Here is a 15,774-nt window from a genome sequence, read left to right as displayed (position 1 = left end):
CTCTAAATATCATCGTTCGCTAGTCGAACCTTACCAAAATCCCCAAACTTTAGATTCTTCATCGTTCTACAGTAAGTGGCATGAATGATGTACCAGAATCCATCACCCAATCAATAACGTTACTCTCAACACTACAAACCAAAGCCTCATCACTACTGACCCCGTTATCTGTGTCGTCTTCTGTAACGTTCACTTCTTTCTTACCATTCGGAAACTGATTTCTGAAGTGTCCCTTCTCTTTACAACCCCGACATTCAATATCTTTGCGAGTCTTAGACTGACTCATCTTCCTGCTCCCACTGCCTCGTTGTTTTCCCCTACCTCTACCTTATGTGACTAATATATTACTTGATGATTCACCTGAATTTCTGCGTCTTGAATCTTCTCCAAGAATCAAATCCCGAATCCCATCAAAAGTAATTTTTGTAGATGAACTACAAACCGCTGTCACTGTTTGCGACCAACTATCGGACAAAGAGGATAACAACAAAAGACCTTGAACTTCATCATCAAACTTAATGCCGACTGACAGTAAGCGGGAGAGATTCGAGTTAAGATTATTAATATGCGTTGTAACTGAACCACCCTCTTTCATTCGAGTTGTCACTAGCTCTCTGATAAGATAGACCTTATTCGTTGCCAATGCTTCTCATACATGTTGGATAGTGCATCCATCATACCACGGGCTGTGGTTTCGTTCATGACGTTAAACGCCACATCTTCCGATAACGACAAAGTAATACAAGCCCTAGCTTTCTTGTCTAACTTCTTCCAATATGCTTCTGACAACTTTTCTGGTTTTTCATCCTCAAACACTAAATCCAAGTCTTTCTGACAAAGTAGCGCTTCAATATGCAATGCAAAAAACGGTGGCTTACGGTGGTAAATAAAGCTTTCGAATAAATCACAGTACCTGAAACTCAGGTCATCGGTGACTGAGAATGAACCCTAGTCATGATTGTCGTGCTGGGATTAGTGGCGGCGAAACGACGGCGGCATAAACCCTAACGGCAATCGAAAAACCGTAGGCAGCAGCGGAACCCTAGCACAGTAGGGTGGCGGCGGCTGGATGTTTTAACGGTGACTCGGCTGGTTCTCGTGTGATCCCGAACCTAAGCTCTTGATACCACTTGTTAAGATTAAACGCACACACGAACCGAACACGAAAACAGAAGCAATAATGAACACGAGGATTTAACGTGGTTCGGTCTAAACTGACCTACGTCCACGTGTGGCAACTAGGTATATCTTTATTGAGTGACAATGATTACAAGTACATAGCATTGTTTAAATAGAGACTAGTATAGAGTTTGTAAATTATTGAACAAGAAATCTAAACCGGGCCGGGCTTCGGTCTGACCACCCTACACCCGTCAGCCCTTTAGACTTCAAATAATAAACCGGGCCAACAAGGCCTACGAACCCAACACCAACAACACTTCAAAGTGCAAACACATGCATTATAAAAGATGTATTGGGTTATCGGAGAAAAATTTGTTAAAATTAGTTTGTCAAAACGTCATTCTGCCAGTTTTGCGGTAAGAAAAGGGTAGAAAACATCATTTTGACAAAAAAAAGAAAGAAAAAAGAAAAATTACAAAGTTTTACACTTCAATTTCAATTCTTTGAGTCTATTAACATTTAAGAGATGATCAAAACACAATTTTATAGAAGATCATAAATTCATAATGATCAAAACACTATTTTATAGAAGAGACCCATCTTTGGGTCAACATTCACACCCATATATAATGTTTACTCAATATATATATCCAAAGATAATCCATTAAAATAGATTTTATTCATCACTTTAAATTAAAACAGCAAGCACTGTATCCTATCCATCAATGAGCAGAGAAGGCTCAATATTTTAAAGGTCTATAGCGAAATAAAAATTTGGAGCCTTTGTTTTATTAAAATATTGTCCTTTATCCATGCTTGGTACCAACAATGTTAGTACACTATGTGACATTTTAAAATCAAATCAAGTGTAGATTTCGGATTTGGACGGTGGGATTAACAAAGTATATGAGCATCTATATCAAGAGTGTAAAAAAGTAAATGCAATGATTTTTGTTATAATTGGGTTGGCTCTTTCATGGTTGTATCACTAGCGTGAGTATTGAGTAGATGGATTTGTGAGTTGAGGTTCAAAAGTAAAATATAATAAATAAATAGCCACAGATGTATCTCACAAAAGTTCCATAATTAATAACAAAAAGAAGAATTTAACGCTTGTATCATTTTAAAGAAGATTAAAGTGTAAAAACAATTGTTGTATATTGAAGTCACATATAGCCATTAGTATCAACAACCAGACAGCGTTCTTGACACAACTGCCTTGTAATGTTGCATGTAACTTCTTAAAAGTCATTTGATCATAACTTATTTTATATCAATACAAGTATTCTAGATTGGTGAGAGGAGGGAAAAAGGCAAGAGAATGAATGACAAAGTTAGGCGCTGAAAATGAAAATCACCTAACCTAAAAGCCCTTCGTTTCCCCTGCATAAATCTTTTACAAAACCCACATCAAATACAAGATCGATCATTATAATTAAAGACGGCAACAAAGATCACATCCAATTATATAAAACTTCAATCCATTCAGTGCCACATCATTAAAATTCAAACAGTTAAAAACTTAAAGATTCAACCACCATCACAAAAAGAAAGAAAGAAAAGTCTTTGTAATTAACTAGAGGAAATGCATATAAAGTTGAAGATAATAATCACTTTCATTGTTAATTAAGATATTAACTAAGCGCGGATTCGAAGGGCCAACTGGATGTCTTTAACCATGATTGTGACCCTCTTGGCATGGATGGAACACAAGTTGGTATCCTCAAACAGACCGACTAGGTACGCTTCGGCCGCCTCCTGAAGCGCCAACACAGCATGGCTCTGGAACCTCAAGTCAGCCTAGAACCAAACGTACATGCATCATCAGTTGAGTGCATAAGCAATAATATTGTAAGATTATAGATGCATAGGGTTTATATATGAAGAAACGTGGATCTACTCGCTGGTAGCAGATCTACTTTCCTCGGGTGTGATTATACTATTTCACCGATGGTTCTTCTGGATCAATGTTCTTCCACCTACAAAACGAACAGCGCGGTTACTTACCCCTCAGAAAGGGACAGAGGGGTCCTCTTTGGGGTAACCCTCCGGCGTGAGAATAAGTATGTGTAGGAGAAGATAATAATCTGTGAGTAAGGGAAATGGGAGAGTATTGCTTAATAGCTGAATACTGTATGTTACTCTGTATGATTCTGTGATTCTCTCTGTGTATCAGAAAGTAACTGACTAGGGCTGCCTGTCAGTGAATGTAATTGAATATGCTTCAATGTGAGTCAATGTGTGTCTGTAACTGTGTACGTTATGATGTATTTATAGTGCTAGGGTTTCCACTGATTGAGCTGAGACCAAATTAGGGTTTTGTTGGCCTCCTCCAATCGATTTGCGCCACGTGTCCCTGGAGACACCTGGTGCTTTTTCGTTGGTTATGATCACGTGGTAACCCATGAGTCATGCTGAGCTGTCCACCTTTCACTTAGCAGCTGTCAACATCAGCATATCCTTATTCCTTAAAAAGATGCCTTCTGGAAGGTTGTCTGACGTGCACAATCAAGGTTGCCCTAATCCTGATTTGGATAAGGACGAGGTTGATTATGTGCATGTGTGATATGCGCCCATCCTGAGGATGCGCGGGGTCTTCTCTTTATTTTCACGCGCAGATGCGATACGCACAAGCATGTAATACGCGTCACGCGCAGATGCCCCACGCGCAGCTGCGCCATGCGCAACTGTGATATGGGTGGGGCATGTATGATGAGCGAGCATGTGATATGCGCCGCGCGCGGATGCGCCACGCACGATGTGATATGCATAAGCATATATGATGCGTGAGCATGTGATACGCGCGAGCATATGTGATGCATGAGCACATGTGATGCGTGAGCATAAGTGATGCTTGAGCATATGTGATATGTGCAAGCATGTGATGCTTGAGCATAAGTTTTGGCTTTGTGCCTTGATAATATCTTTGATTTCTAATGTCTTGTATATATCTTGTGGGTTGACCCGCCTCGCTCGATGTTGAGGCGGGTACATACCTCTTCAAGCCCCCCCAGTCTAATGTGTGTCTTATCTCGTGCGAGCGCGGTAAGATAGATATTAGACTTACTGATTTGGTCTTTTAAAAGGGGTTTTGTCGTTTTCTTTGTTGTTTCCATCGTTGCGCGAAGTTCTATCCATTTGGTTGAAAACGAATCGTCCATGTACGTGATGGTTGCTGACGTGGGTCAGTGATGGAGACGTGTCAGACATTTCGTGTGCTCGAGGTGCTACAGTTGCCTTTCGTGTCCCCTCACAAGCTGTCAGGGACACGTGTCGCGCTCGTGTTGGCCAAGACCAGCGAGTGGGGGCGCGTGAACTCTGGCACCCGCCGTATTTTTCTTTTCGAGTCCTCTCACACAGTTGTCAGGGACACGTGTCGCGCTCGCGTTGGCTATTACCTGCGAGTGGGGGCGCGTGAAGTCCGTTCAGCACCCAAATTTCTCTCTCCTCGGCCTATAAAAACCAGCCCTTGGAGTTCTTTATCCTTCATCTTCTTGTTTATTCTTCTAAGCTTTTCTTTCTTTATCTTCTGATTATCCTTCTTTCTGCTTCCCAAATATCCGTTCTTCAGAAGTTTCCGTTTGATTTTCAGTTGTATGTCTGATGGTTCGGACTCCTCAAACCCGTCGATCACCTCAATCGTTTCTCGAAAACGCCGCGTTAAATCCGTAGTGATGTCGACGTTGAAGAAGAAAGGCAAGGGGAAGAAGGTTGCTGAGGGCTCATCGGAGGAGGTAAGGACGACCAAGGTGGTGAGGAGGTGGAATGAAATCCCCTGCAAATTGAGGCAGGCTGATCTTGACAGCCTTATCGCCTCTCAGGGCTTTCCCACCCTGTTTGGCTGCATGTTGCCTGAGGCCGGGCAATCGGCGGCGGACCCGCCTGCCTGTTATATATCCTTATATAGCCATTTTTTCACCCACTGCAACCTTCGTCTCCCGATGACAAGGTTTGTGGGTGCACTGCTGCAGTTCTATGGGATTCATATATCCCAAGTCCATCCTTTTGGACTTGTGCGCATGACTCACTTTGAGTTCATGTGCAAATCCCAGCGCGAGGAGCCTACCCCTCGGCGCTTTCAGTATTTTTATAAGGCCAAGATCCAAGACAATTGGTTCTCTTTTATTCCTCGCAGTCAGAAGGTGAAGTGCTCCACTGTTTCATTCAAGAGCCTTCATGACTGGTATGAGAGGTTCTTCTACATTAGGGCTGGTGTGATACCCATCCGTATGACCATGCGCTCCATCTCTTCTGCGCCTGCGGATGTGGGTGTCCTCAAGAACCCAACTGGCGCCTGGGTTAAGAAGCTGTCCACTGAACCATCCCCCGCCAAGAGCATTCGTGAGGAGGCGCTGGTGGGGGTTGGTATGAGCAAGAGGTGGGCGGACAGCTCGCTTGAGCCCGTTATCCAAGTCGACGGGTTGTGTAAGTTTATTGCTTTATTTCTTTTTCTGCGCGAACATAATTCTTTTTCTGATATCACTTGACTTGTTTTTGCGCTGTCACCAAAGATTATATCCACGCCGCTTATGATGATCAAGTGGAGGGTGGCTCCGTCGCGCTTGGCGCTGGGGAGGTTGGTTTCCCAGATCGCTTCGATGACATGTTCATCCCAGTGGATCTGGAATTTGACTTTGATGGCGACGCGCCTGGTAAGCCTTTGCACTTATGCTTATTCCTTTAGAATACCAAATGTTGCTAACACTTGTGTTGCTTGTATTTGCAGATGCGCTCGAAAACTACGAGCTGGAGCTCGCGGAAGAGGAGGAGGAGGAAGAGGAGGCGCCCCTACTAAAGCGCAAAGCTAAGGGGAAAACTGGCGCAGGGGTCAGTAAGAGACAAAAGAAAGATGACACCCCTGTCGCTCATCCCCATGCTCAAACGAAGGGACCTAAGGAAACCCAGGTGTCTGCCATCAAGGGTTCTTTAGCTTCCCTACCTGTGAAAGTGGGCAGACCTCCTGTCCACTTGAGGTATGGTGGCGTCACCTCCTCCGTTCGCGCGGCTGAAGAGAGAAGCAGTGCCGCGCCTGCGACAGGTATACTTTGCTTATCTTCATCTGATTGAATTATTATTAAACCTTTGGTCCTTTGAATGTTTGCAGGACCGGCGACGGTTGCAGATCAGCCGCAGGCGCCACAAGGTGCTGAGGCTGCGCCGGGGTCTGCTTCGAAGTCCCCCGTTCTACCCTCTGAGAAGGGTAGAATGAACTTTATGGCGATGTTCGCCGCGCGAACAGAATTGCGCCAAGGTATGTTTTGCACATTTGTCTTCTGAATTTTTTCTTTTGGATCCAGTCATAAACCAATTTTCCTTGTTGATTTGTTCATAGGAGTTGTAGCTGGCGTACAAGTTGCCGGTCTGGTTCTGGTCCTGCTCCTGCTAGTGCTGATTCTCCCCTTATTGGGATTACAAAGGAACAGGAAACCGTATTGCGCGCCGAATTGGCGGCGTCGAGACCTCCCTCGCCTCCTCCTACATGCAGCCCTCCCCGCGAGTCTGGTTTGGAGACCTCCAGGTCGCAGGAGAAGAGGCCTATTGAAGAAGATGAGGAGGCTGAGGGGGCCCGAGCTGAGGACTCCTTGGGAGACCGCGCTAGCCCTGCGATGCCACAAGTCTTCGCAGCGCATACCTCTGGTGGGGCTGGCGCTGACTTTTCTGCTTCATCCCCGCAGGTATGTTTTAATTTGTTGCTCCGCTGCGCGTACTTCCATATAAGTATGTTTTTATGACTTAGAACATTTCTTGTGTTTTGCAGGAAGGTGACCACGTTTACCGCCCGAGATGGAATATTAATGAAGACAGTTCCTTCCAATCCATGGGCGTATGCGAGGACTTCTGGGCTCATGCCGTGCCTCCTACTGAAAGGAGGTATCAGGAGGAGCGCACCCGCGCTGACTTGCTTAATGATCACATTTTCGCTGGGTCAGCTTTCTTTGTTGCCTCCCAAGAGGTTCATCGTGATTATATTAAAGTACGCGATGCTCTTGTGGAAGCCCAGCGAGAGGCTAAGGTGGCCGCCTGGAACCTTTCTGATGCTCGCGCACGAGCTGAGAAACTCCAGGCGGAGCTCAGTGAAAACCGAGCAAGTGCCAACACCGCCTTTACTAAGCGCGGGCATGAGCTCCAAGCTGCGCGGGAGAAGCAGCAGGTGGCGGAGGCCGAAGTTGCCAAGTACGCGCGGAGAGTGCGTGTCTTGGAACAGCAGGCGGAGGCGCGTGACCAAGCTATCGTCCAGAGTATCACTGAGAAATCATCACTGGAGTGCGAGGTTGCGCGCCTGAAGAAGTATTTGGCGGCCGCGCAGGCCGATAGAGATGAGGCCCTGGCGACGGCAGCGTCTAGCCAGGAAGCACTTGATGCTGCGCAGGCGGAAAAAGAAGAAATTTTGGCGGCAGCAGCGTCTGATAGAGAGGAGCTGAAAAAGACCAAGGAAACTGTGGAGTTATTAAACTCCCAGGTTCCTGCCCTCGAGACGTCTGTTGCTGGCCTCGCGCAGGATCGCCAATGGCTGGTGTCACAGGGCATGACTCGTTGCGCTTTGGCGATGAAATATTCTGGCAAGTTTCAGGCCCTTGTGATGGACTGTAATGCTGCCGCGCGCTTGGTGGGTCGAGCTGAAGGGTTTACGGATGGGTACGAATATGGTATGTTGAAGAAGAACCCATCCGAGTACCCTTACAAGAGCGACGCGGCCTGCGCGGACATGGCCGTGGTGGGGGAGAAGTATATGAGTACTCCCATCCCCATCCTTGTTCAGGTACCTTGACCTTAATGAGTTTTTCTTGATTAATTTTCCAAGTGTTTTGTACTCAATACTTTTCTATTGATTTGCAGATTGCTGCGCTTGCTGACCAGCCCGACCTCGGCGCGCTAAAGAAGTTTCTTGACGAATGCGAGAGGGCTGGTGGCGATGATGGTGGCGCGGGGGATGTTGCCTCTGCCAGCGGCTATGTAGCAGATCAGATCTAATCAGATCTACAAAAAAATCAATCACCATGGTTTCTGGCATTCGTAACGTTGATCAAGCTCTGGAGGATATTGAACGTGAGTGTGTTAACGACGGACAGCAGGTTCTGAGGGTTCCGCGTGATTCTACGCGTACCACCAGCAACCGTCCCTTCGTCACAACCCCTCACGGCCAGACTGAAACTCCTCCAGACGATCTCACGTTACAAAATATGGCCGGCGCGAAACTGAAAGGACCAATGGGTCCAGAAGAAGAAACAAATGATCCGAATGAATGGCTCATAAACGAGCAGCGGCGTCTGATGGAAAAGTACAATGAAATGGTCAAACAGAAGAAGCTAGCCGACCAAACACAAAGGCAAGCGTTTGATAAGCAGACTACAAAAAGGCCGCGCGCGCCGGAAGAAGGACATTCTGTTCACACTGCACACACTGAGTTCAGTGATGAAGAAGTGCATAGCATGAGAAAGACACGGGATACTCATGCAGGAGGCTCACAGCTCCGCGCGCCTGTGAACATGGCGCCTGGAGCCAGAGCAGATCTGGACCTGCACATGCCGTACAGCCCACCGGTCAGAGGGCAAGTGGACGTAACCACACCCTACAGACCAGACATCTTGGTAAAACACTCAAAGTTTACTGCGCGCATCGCGCAGGCTCCCATCCAGCACAAGACCAAGATGCCAAGTGGTCTGGGCAAATATGATGGCACAACAGATCCAGATGACTTTTTGCAAGGTTTCTATAACACGGGAAACCTAGAGAGCTGGACGATGCCAACATGGTGTCATATGTTTGCTCGCTGCCTCACGGGCGCAGCGCGGGTATGGTTCGAGAGCTTGCCGACTGGGCAAATTGATGGGTTCGAGGAACTATTAGAAAAGTTCCAAGCCCACTTCGTACAGCAGCGCAGGCACACGCGCGATCCTGATGACATCATGCACTGTCGTGCGCAGGAATGATGAAACGATTGAGGACTACATCACTCGTTTCAATCAGGAGTCTCTGGCAATCGGGGGTATAACTGAGCAACTCCTGCGCGTGGCTTTTATACAAGGCGCGCGCAGTGATCAACTCCGCCGAGCTCTCGTAAGCAAAGATGGTATGCCCACCACGTGGGCAAAACTAATGGAAGCATCGCGAGTCTTCGCGAGAAATGAAAAACAGATTGCCCAAGATAGGGCAAGAGAAAGAGCGCATCAGGCTGAATCACCGCGCAGCAAAGAGAAGAGGGCCAAACAGAACTCTGTATGGTCCCGGTTGCAGCCAACAAGTTTTTCTTCCGCAGAAAAGCTAGCGCAACCAAGCTCACCCCAGCCCCAAAAAGATGTTCGTAGTCGCGGGGAGGGTGACAAGAGGGAGGGCGGCAGAGATCCGAGCAGACCTCTGCCAAGAATATGGACTTCCCTCACTAAAACACCTTCACAGGTGTTAAGTACTGAGAATGTCCAATTCAAGCCCCCCAAGCAACTACACTACAAGGGACCGCAAAACAGTGGCAAATATTGTGAATTTCACAAGTCCCCGGGCCACAACACCGACGCATGCCATCATTTAAAGGATGCGATCGAGAAGGATGTAAAGTCAGGCAGGCTGGCTCACTTGGTGAAAAACCCAAGAATAGAAGATGAGCAACCGGAAGGAGCCTCTGCCAGCAAGAAATACAAAAGAATCTGTGTGGCTGAGGGGGGACGACAAGGGCAGACGTCAAAAAAGAGAAGCGCGCAAATCCACGGAGATTGGCGCGAGCAGCAAGTCATCTTCCCAAGAATCAGGGGAGGCCCTTCAATAAGCAGTCCTCTCGTCATCACCACACACATTGCTCATTACGAAGTGTCAAAGGTCCTGGTGGACACTGGAAGCGAATCTGACATTATGTATGAGCAGTGTTTCAGAAAGTTAGACCCGGCAGACCAAGTGCGGCTCGAAATTGTGAACGCACCAATCTGTGGTGTTTCAAATGAAATCATCCATCCCCTTGGACAGATTCAGTTTGAACTAACTATGGGGGATGATGAGCACAAGCGAGCCGAAGTTGTCAACTTCTTGGTCTTGCCCACCACGTCATGCCACAATATGATCCTGGGTAGGGGAACGATTGCCCAATTTAATGCTGTACCGTCGCCAGCGCACGGTGCATTGGGGTTCCCAACACCAACAGGCGTAACATTTGTTTATCGCGATCACTTGTGCGCAGTGACAAGTACGCCGCGGGAAGGGAGAATGAAACTTCCAATGGCGGACAATGCGCCAGAGAAGTGGATTTTAAACCCAAAATTCCCAGAGCAAACGGTCACAATTGGCGCTACCATTTCAGACGAAACGAGATTGAGAATGAAAAAGTTGCTCACAAAATACACGTCAGTCTTCGCGTGGCAACACTCCGATATGACTGGGGTCCCGCGAGACTTGGCGCAACATTCTCTTAACACGTTTAAGTCGGTGGAGCCAATTGCTCAGAAAAAGAGAATCATGGGGGATGAAAAGGCGAGGGCCATGAATGAGCAAGTTGAGGACCTGTTGCGCGCAAACATCATCCGCCCGATCCGATACCAGACGTGGGTAGCCAATCCTGTGATGGTAAAGAAAAGCAACGGGTCATGGAGGATGTGTATTGACTTCAAGGACCTCAACAAAGGATGTCCGAAAGACTGTTACCCCCTCCCAAACATCGACGCAAAGGTGGACTCCGTGGCGCCATTGATGCCTACAAAGGCTATCACCAGATTCAAATGGCACCACAAGACGAAGACAAGACTGCCTTCAGAACCGACAAGGGTGTTTTCTGTTACACAAAAATGCCCTTTGGTTTAAAGAATGCGGGCGCCACCTATCAGAGACTTATGGATTCGGTTTTCAATGAACAAATTGGAAGAAATCTGGAAGTCTACGTTGATGATTTGGTGATCAAGAGCAGGGAGGAGAGACAAATGCTCAAAGACATCGAGGAAACTCTTCAGCGCCTAACGGAAGTTAACATGAAGCTCAACCCGAGCAAATGTACTTTCGGCGTGGAAGAGGGGAAATTTCTTGGTGTAATGGTCACTAAGGATGGTTTCGAGGTGAACCCTGAAAAGGTGGAAGCCATCCTTGACATGCCTTCACCATCCACCATGAAAGAGGTTCAGAAGCTGAATGGTAGATTGGTGTCAATCAACAGGTTCCTAGCAAACCACGCCAGCAAATCTACTCCATTCGTTAACACTTTGAGGAACTGCTTGAAGAAGAGCCAATTCAAGTGGACGCCTGAGGCTGAGCAAGCTTTCAGTGAGATAAAAGAATGTCTCATAAAGCTGCCCGCGCTAACAGCTCCACTTCCTGGCGAAACCCTTACATTTTACCTGTCAGCTGGAGACCGCGCCATCGGCGCAGTATTATTGGTGGATCGCAAGGGGATCCAAACGCCAATATACTATGTGAGTCGGGTGCTGACAGACCCTGAGACGCGCTATTCCATCATGGAAAAGTTAGTTTTGTCACTAACACACACGTCGCGCAAGCTCCATAGATACTTCAATGGTCATCCTATTGAAGTTCTGACTGGTTACAACATCCAGCAAGTCTTGCGGCGCCCCGCGCTCTCCGGAAGGCTGACAAAGTGGGCGCTGGAATTAGGTGAACACACGATCACCTATAAGCCCCGTCCAGCAATAAAGGGTCAAGTTCTGGCGGATTTCATCACGGAAATCCCAGAGGGAAAGATTGAAGAAGCTCAGCGAGAGGTAGATCCTCCGCGAGCAAATGATGAAGAAGATGTTTGGAGGCTATTCACTGATGGAGCCTCCAACAGCGAAGGATCCGGCGCGGGCCTCAAACTGGTGGACCCTGATAATCATGAATATACTTATGCTATTAGGTTGGACTTCAAGAGTACCAACAATGAGGCTGAATATGAAGCCCTGCTGGCTGGTCTGCGCATTGCGCGCAAGTTTGGAGTTAAGAAGCTAGAGGCCCATGTTGATTCGTACTTGGTAGCAGCACAGGTCAATGGCCTTTATGATGCCAAGGAGAACACCATGCCTCTATATCTAGAGCAGGCGAAAAAGCTCACTGAGCAATTTGACAGCTTCAGAATCATTCATATTCCGCGCAGTGAAAACAAATCTGCAGATGCGCTGAGTAAGATGGCATCAACCAGTTTTGATCACTTTGGCAAAGATGTCAGGGTAGAAGTAATGAGCGCGCCAATGAAGAAACGTGGATCTACTCGCTGGTAGCAGATCTACTTTCCTCGGGTGTGATTATACTATTTCACCGATGGTTCTTCTGGATCAATGTTCTTCCACCTACAAAACGAACAGCGCCGTTACTTACCCCTCAGAAAGGGACAGAGGGGTCCTCTTTGGGGTAACCCTCCGGCGTGAGAATAAGTATGTGTAGGAGAAGATAATAATCTGTGAGTAAGGGAAATGGGAGAGTATTGCTTAATAGCTGAATACTGTATGTTACTCTGTATGATTCTGTGATTCTCTCTGTGTATCAGAAAGTAACTGACTAGGGCTGCCTGTCAGTGAATGTAATTGAATATGCTTCAATGTGAGTCAATGTGTGTCTGTAACTGTGTACGTTATGATGTATTTATAGTGCTAGGGTTTCCACTGATTGAGCTGAGACCAAATTAGGGTTTTGTTGGCCTCCTCCAATCGATTTGCGCCACGTGTCCCTGGAGACACCTGGTGCTTTTTCGTTGGTTATGATCACGTGGTAACCCATGAGTCATGCTGAGCTGTCCACCTTTCACTTAGCAGCTGTCAACATCAGCATATCCTTATTCCTTAAAAAGATGCCTTCTGGAAGGTTGTCTGACGTGCACAATCAAGGTTGCCCTAATCCTGATTTGGATAAGGACGAGGTTGATTATGTGCATGTGTGATATGCGCCCATCCTGAGGATGCGCGGGGTCTTCTCTTTATTTTCACGCGCAGATGCGATACGCACAAGCATGTAATACGCGTCACGCGCGGATGCCCCACGCGCAGCTGCGCCATGCGCAACTGTGATATGGGTGGGGCATGTATGATGCGCGAGCATGTGATATGCGCCGCGCGCGGATGCGCCACGCACGATGTGATATGCATAAGCATATATGATGCGTGAGCATGTGATACGCGCGAGCATATGTGATGCATGAGCACATGTGATGCGTGAGCATAAGTGATGCTTGAGCATATGTGATATGTGCAAGCATGTGATGCTTGAGCATAAGTTTTGGCTTTGTGCCTTGATAATATCTTTGATTTCTAATGTCTTGTATATATCTTGTGGGTTGACCCGCCTCGCTCGATGTTGAGGCGGGTACATACCTCTTCAATATATGAACGTCAGCTAGTAATAATAATACTCACCTTGTAATCCTGAGCAATTTCAAGCACAAGCCTCTGGAAAGGCGATTTACGGATTAGGAGCTCGGTAGATTTCTGAAACTTGCGAATTTCACTGTATTCATGAACATGATCAATGAGTAAGCATCAGGCTTTTTTACTTGCATTTTTACAATCAGTCTGTTACATGGACATAAGGTTAATAATTAACGACTCACCGAAGTGCAACCGTTCCAGGACGATAACGATGAGGCTTCTTCACTCCTCCAGTTGTCGGTGCACTTTTCATACAAGCCTGCAGCCGATCAAAGGTTTAAAACGATTACACCAAAACCTGAATAATTAAATGGTATCTTCATGCAGAAAACAATTAATATTATTAGTACCTTGCGAGCCAGTTGCTTTCTGGGAGCTTTTCCACCTGTAGACTTGCGAGCGGTTTGCTTCGTACGAGCCATTGTGTAAGCGCTAAGACAACAGAAACTATACCTCTAAATCAGATATTGTAATATTTGGAATGCAATTGCAAATAGAATATGTAGGCATATATATAGTACGTTTTGGTGAAAAGCTTTAAGGTGTGCTTATTTCTGATTGGTTGCTTGTTTTAGTGAGGACAATTCTGATTGGTTAATAATATAAGACGAGGATTGTGTTTTTTTTTTATTTCCTTTTGAACACGTAATTGTGTGTTTCTTTTGTTTTAATGTTATTTATTATATTTATATATTGCTGTTTAGTATTTACTGAAATTAAATTATGTATATAAATAAACCACAACCTTGAGGACTTTGATTGGTTGCAAATATTAGACGAGGATCGACAATTCGTGTTTCTTTTGTGTCTTGTTTGTTGGTTTTTGTTGTTAACTAATATATAATTCTATCGTAAATAATTAAAAATTTCTATTAATAAACATATACACATTAATCGATTTTAATATTTTTTATTATTTAAAATTTATATCATGAACGAATTCATATATACCATAAATATTATATGTATTCAAATCAAAATTTTAAATATCATATATCTCATTATTATTTTTTTATTAAACAAACCTGATAATAGGAATTAGATTATGCTTTTACTCCCTTGACCACTCGACAGTAGTAGTTTGGGTTTGGTTTGCATCTTGGAGCTGCATTATGTATCATTTCCTCTTAAATGATTGGAATTGATATTTCCATGTTTGATGGTACTTCTGTGAACAAACACCTCCAGTTGATTAGTGCCTTTGCTTACATTATGCCGTGGTGGATTTGGAAGGCAAGAAACATCTCTTCTTTAGGTCTAGCAAGGGTGAAGCTTCCTTATTCACCCATCCCCCGTCCGAAAACTTTTATACGTAGTTTTTGAATAAAATGAGAGAAGTGATAAGTTATCCCTTTTGATTTAGTTTAATTTTAGTGCAAAGAAAGCTAGGCAGCCTCACTTGCGATAGTTTGTCTTTCTCTGTTTAAGTTGCTTCTTTGTATGGGAGAATTGTGTGTATCTGTTTGTAATGCATCATTAACTTTTTGTTGGTTCTATTTATAAAAGTGGTGTAACTTTTAGGGTCTGTTTGGTAAGAGGTAATAGAATTAAGGTGGAATGAAATAGAAGGTATGTGGTGGAAATTTGAATGAAATGTGTGTATCTGTTTGTCATGACATCCGTCAATTTCAGTTATTTATTAGTATTTCTTTTATATAAACTTGAACTAATAAAAATGATATACTAAAATGTTCAAGAACAAAGATAAACCAAACCAAATAATCAAGAACAATGTTCTTTTTATAAAAAAGTAAATTAACATTATACCTAATAGGCTAATATAGTAAAGTAATACCTTACTAAACAAGAAAGATAAAAATCAGAAAACTTGAATTTTAAACATAATTTAAAGAACATTCAAATCTTCTGGCTTACTCCACACTCTAAACCTCTTCCACATCGATCGGGTTGGATCTAATCGAATCGATGCTCCCGCATAACTTTCATCATTAAACCTTTATTCAATTTCTCTCTTCTACATATCATCCATCGCCGACATATCCTCTCCATCACCGGTTAACTTCCAATTACCACCCATCATCGTCAACCTCCCCTCTCATGCATCAACCACCATAGTCATCCATATACATTGTAAGGTCCCGTTCCAGTACCCTACTTGGACGTTGATTTACTCATAAAAACAGTTCTAAAAATAAGAGTGAATTAAAACTTTTCGTGAAATATAAAGCTTCAACCATATATTACAAAAGAATAATATTCTTGTTTCTAAACTATTAAATGTTAGGAAAAAAAATTAGGAAATTTTTTTAGGTTATTTCGGATTATTATTCGGATATTATCCTAATCCAATCCGAATTGAATTCAG

The 15,774-nt window shown here is 44.8% G+C and overlaps 1 protein-coding gene across 1 annotated transcript; it reads right to left on the bottom strand.

The window, feature by feature from the left end:
• Window positions 1–2,684: 2,684 nt before the first annotated feature.
• On the bottom strand, window positions 2,685–13,903 carry LOC143584378 (histone H3.3a-like). The gene is made up of 4 exons (XM_077066451.1): window positions 13,799–13,903; window positions 13,631–13,707; window positions 13,437–13,527; window positions 2,685–2,922 (listed from the first exon to the last, which is right to left on the bottom strand). Exons 1-4 carry the CDS (start codon window positions 13,868–13,870, stop codon window positions 2,761–2,763), a joined length of 402 nt encoding a protein of 133 aa, XP_076922566.1. The 5' UTR covers window positions 13,871–13,903; the 3' UTR covers window positions 2,685–2,760.
• Between the last annotated feature and the right edge of the window lie 1,871 nt (window positions 13,904–15,774).

Source organism: Bidens hawaiensis, unplaced genomic scaffold (assembly GCF_021521415.1).
Source record: "Bidens hawaiensis isolate Kalapana, Puna unplaced genomic scaffold, B.hawaiensis_p1.1 tig00001521_1, whole genome shotgun sequence".
Lineage (NCBI taxonomy): Eukaryota > Viridiplantae > Streptophyta > Magnoliopsida > Asterales > Asteraceae > Bidens > Bidens hawaiensis.
Note: the sequence above shows the minus strand (reverse complement) of the source record. Positions and strands in the feature narration are given on the sequence as shown.

Bases quoted from the DNA above. Each gene is read 5' to 3' on its own strand.
- LOC143584378 (XM_077066451.1), bottom strand. From the start codon at position 13,870: ATGGCTCGTACGAAGCAAACCGCTCGCAAGTCTACAGGTGGAAAAGCT. The intron at 13,528-13,630 runs GTGAGTCGTTAA...TCATGAATACAG, and splicing joins CCTGGAACGGTTGCACTTCG to TGAAATTCGCAAGTTTCAGA. The intron at 2,923-13,436 runs GTGAGTATTATT...GTTTGGTTCTAG, and splicing joins AAATTGCTCAGGATTACAAG to GCTGACTTGAGGTTCCAGAG.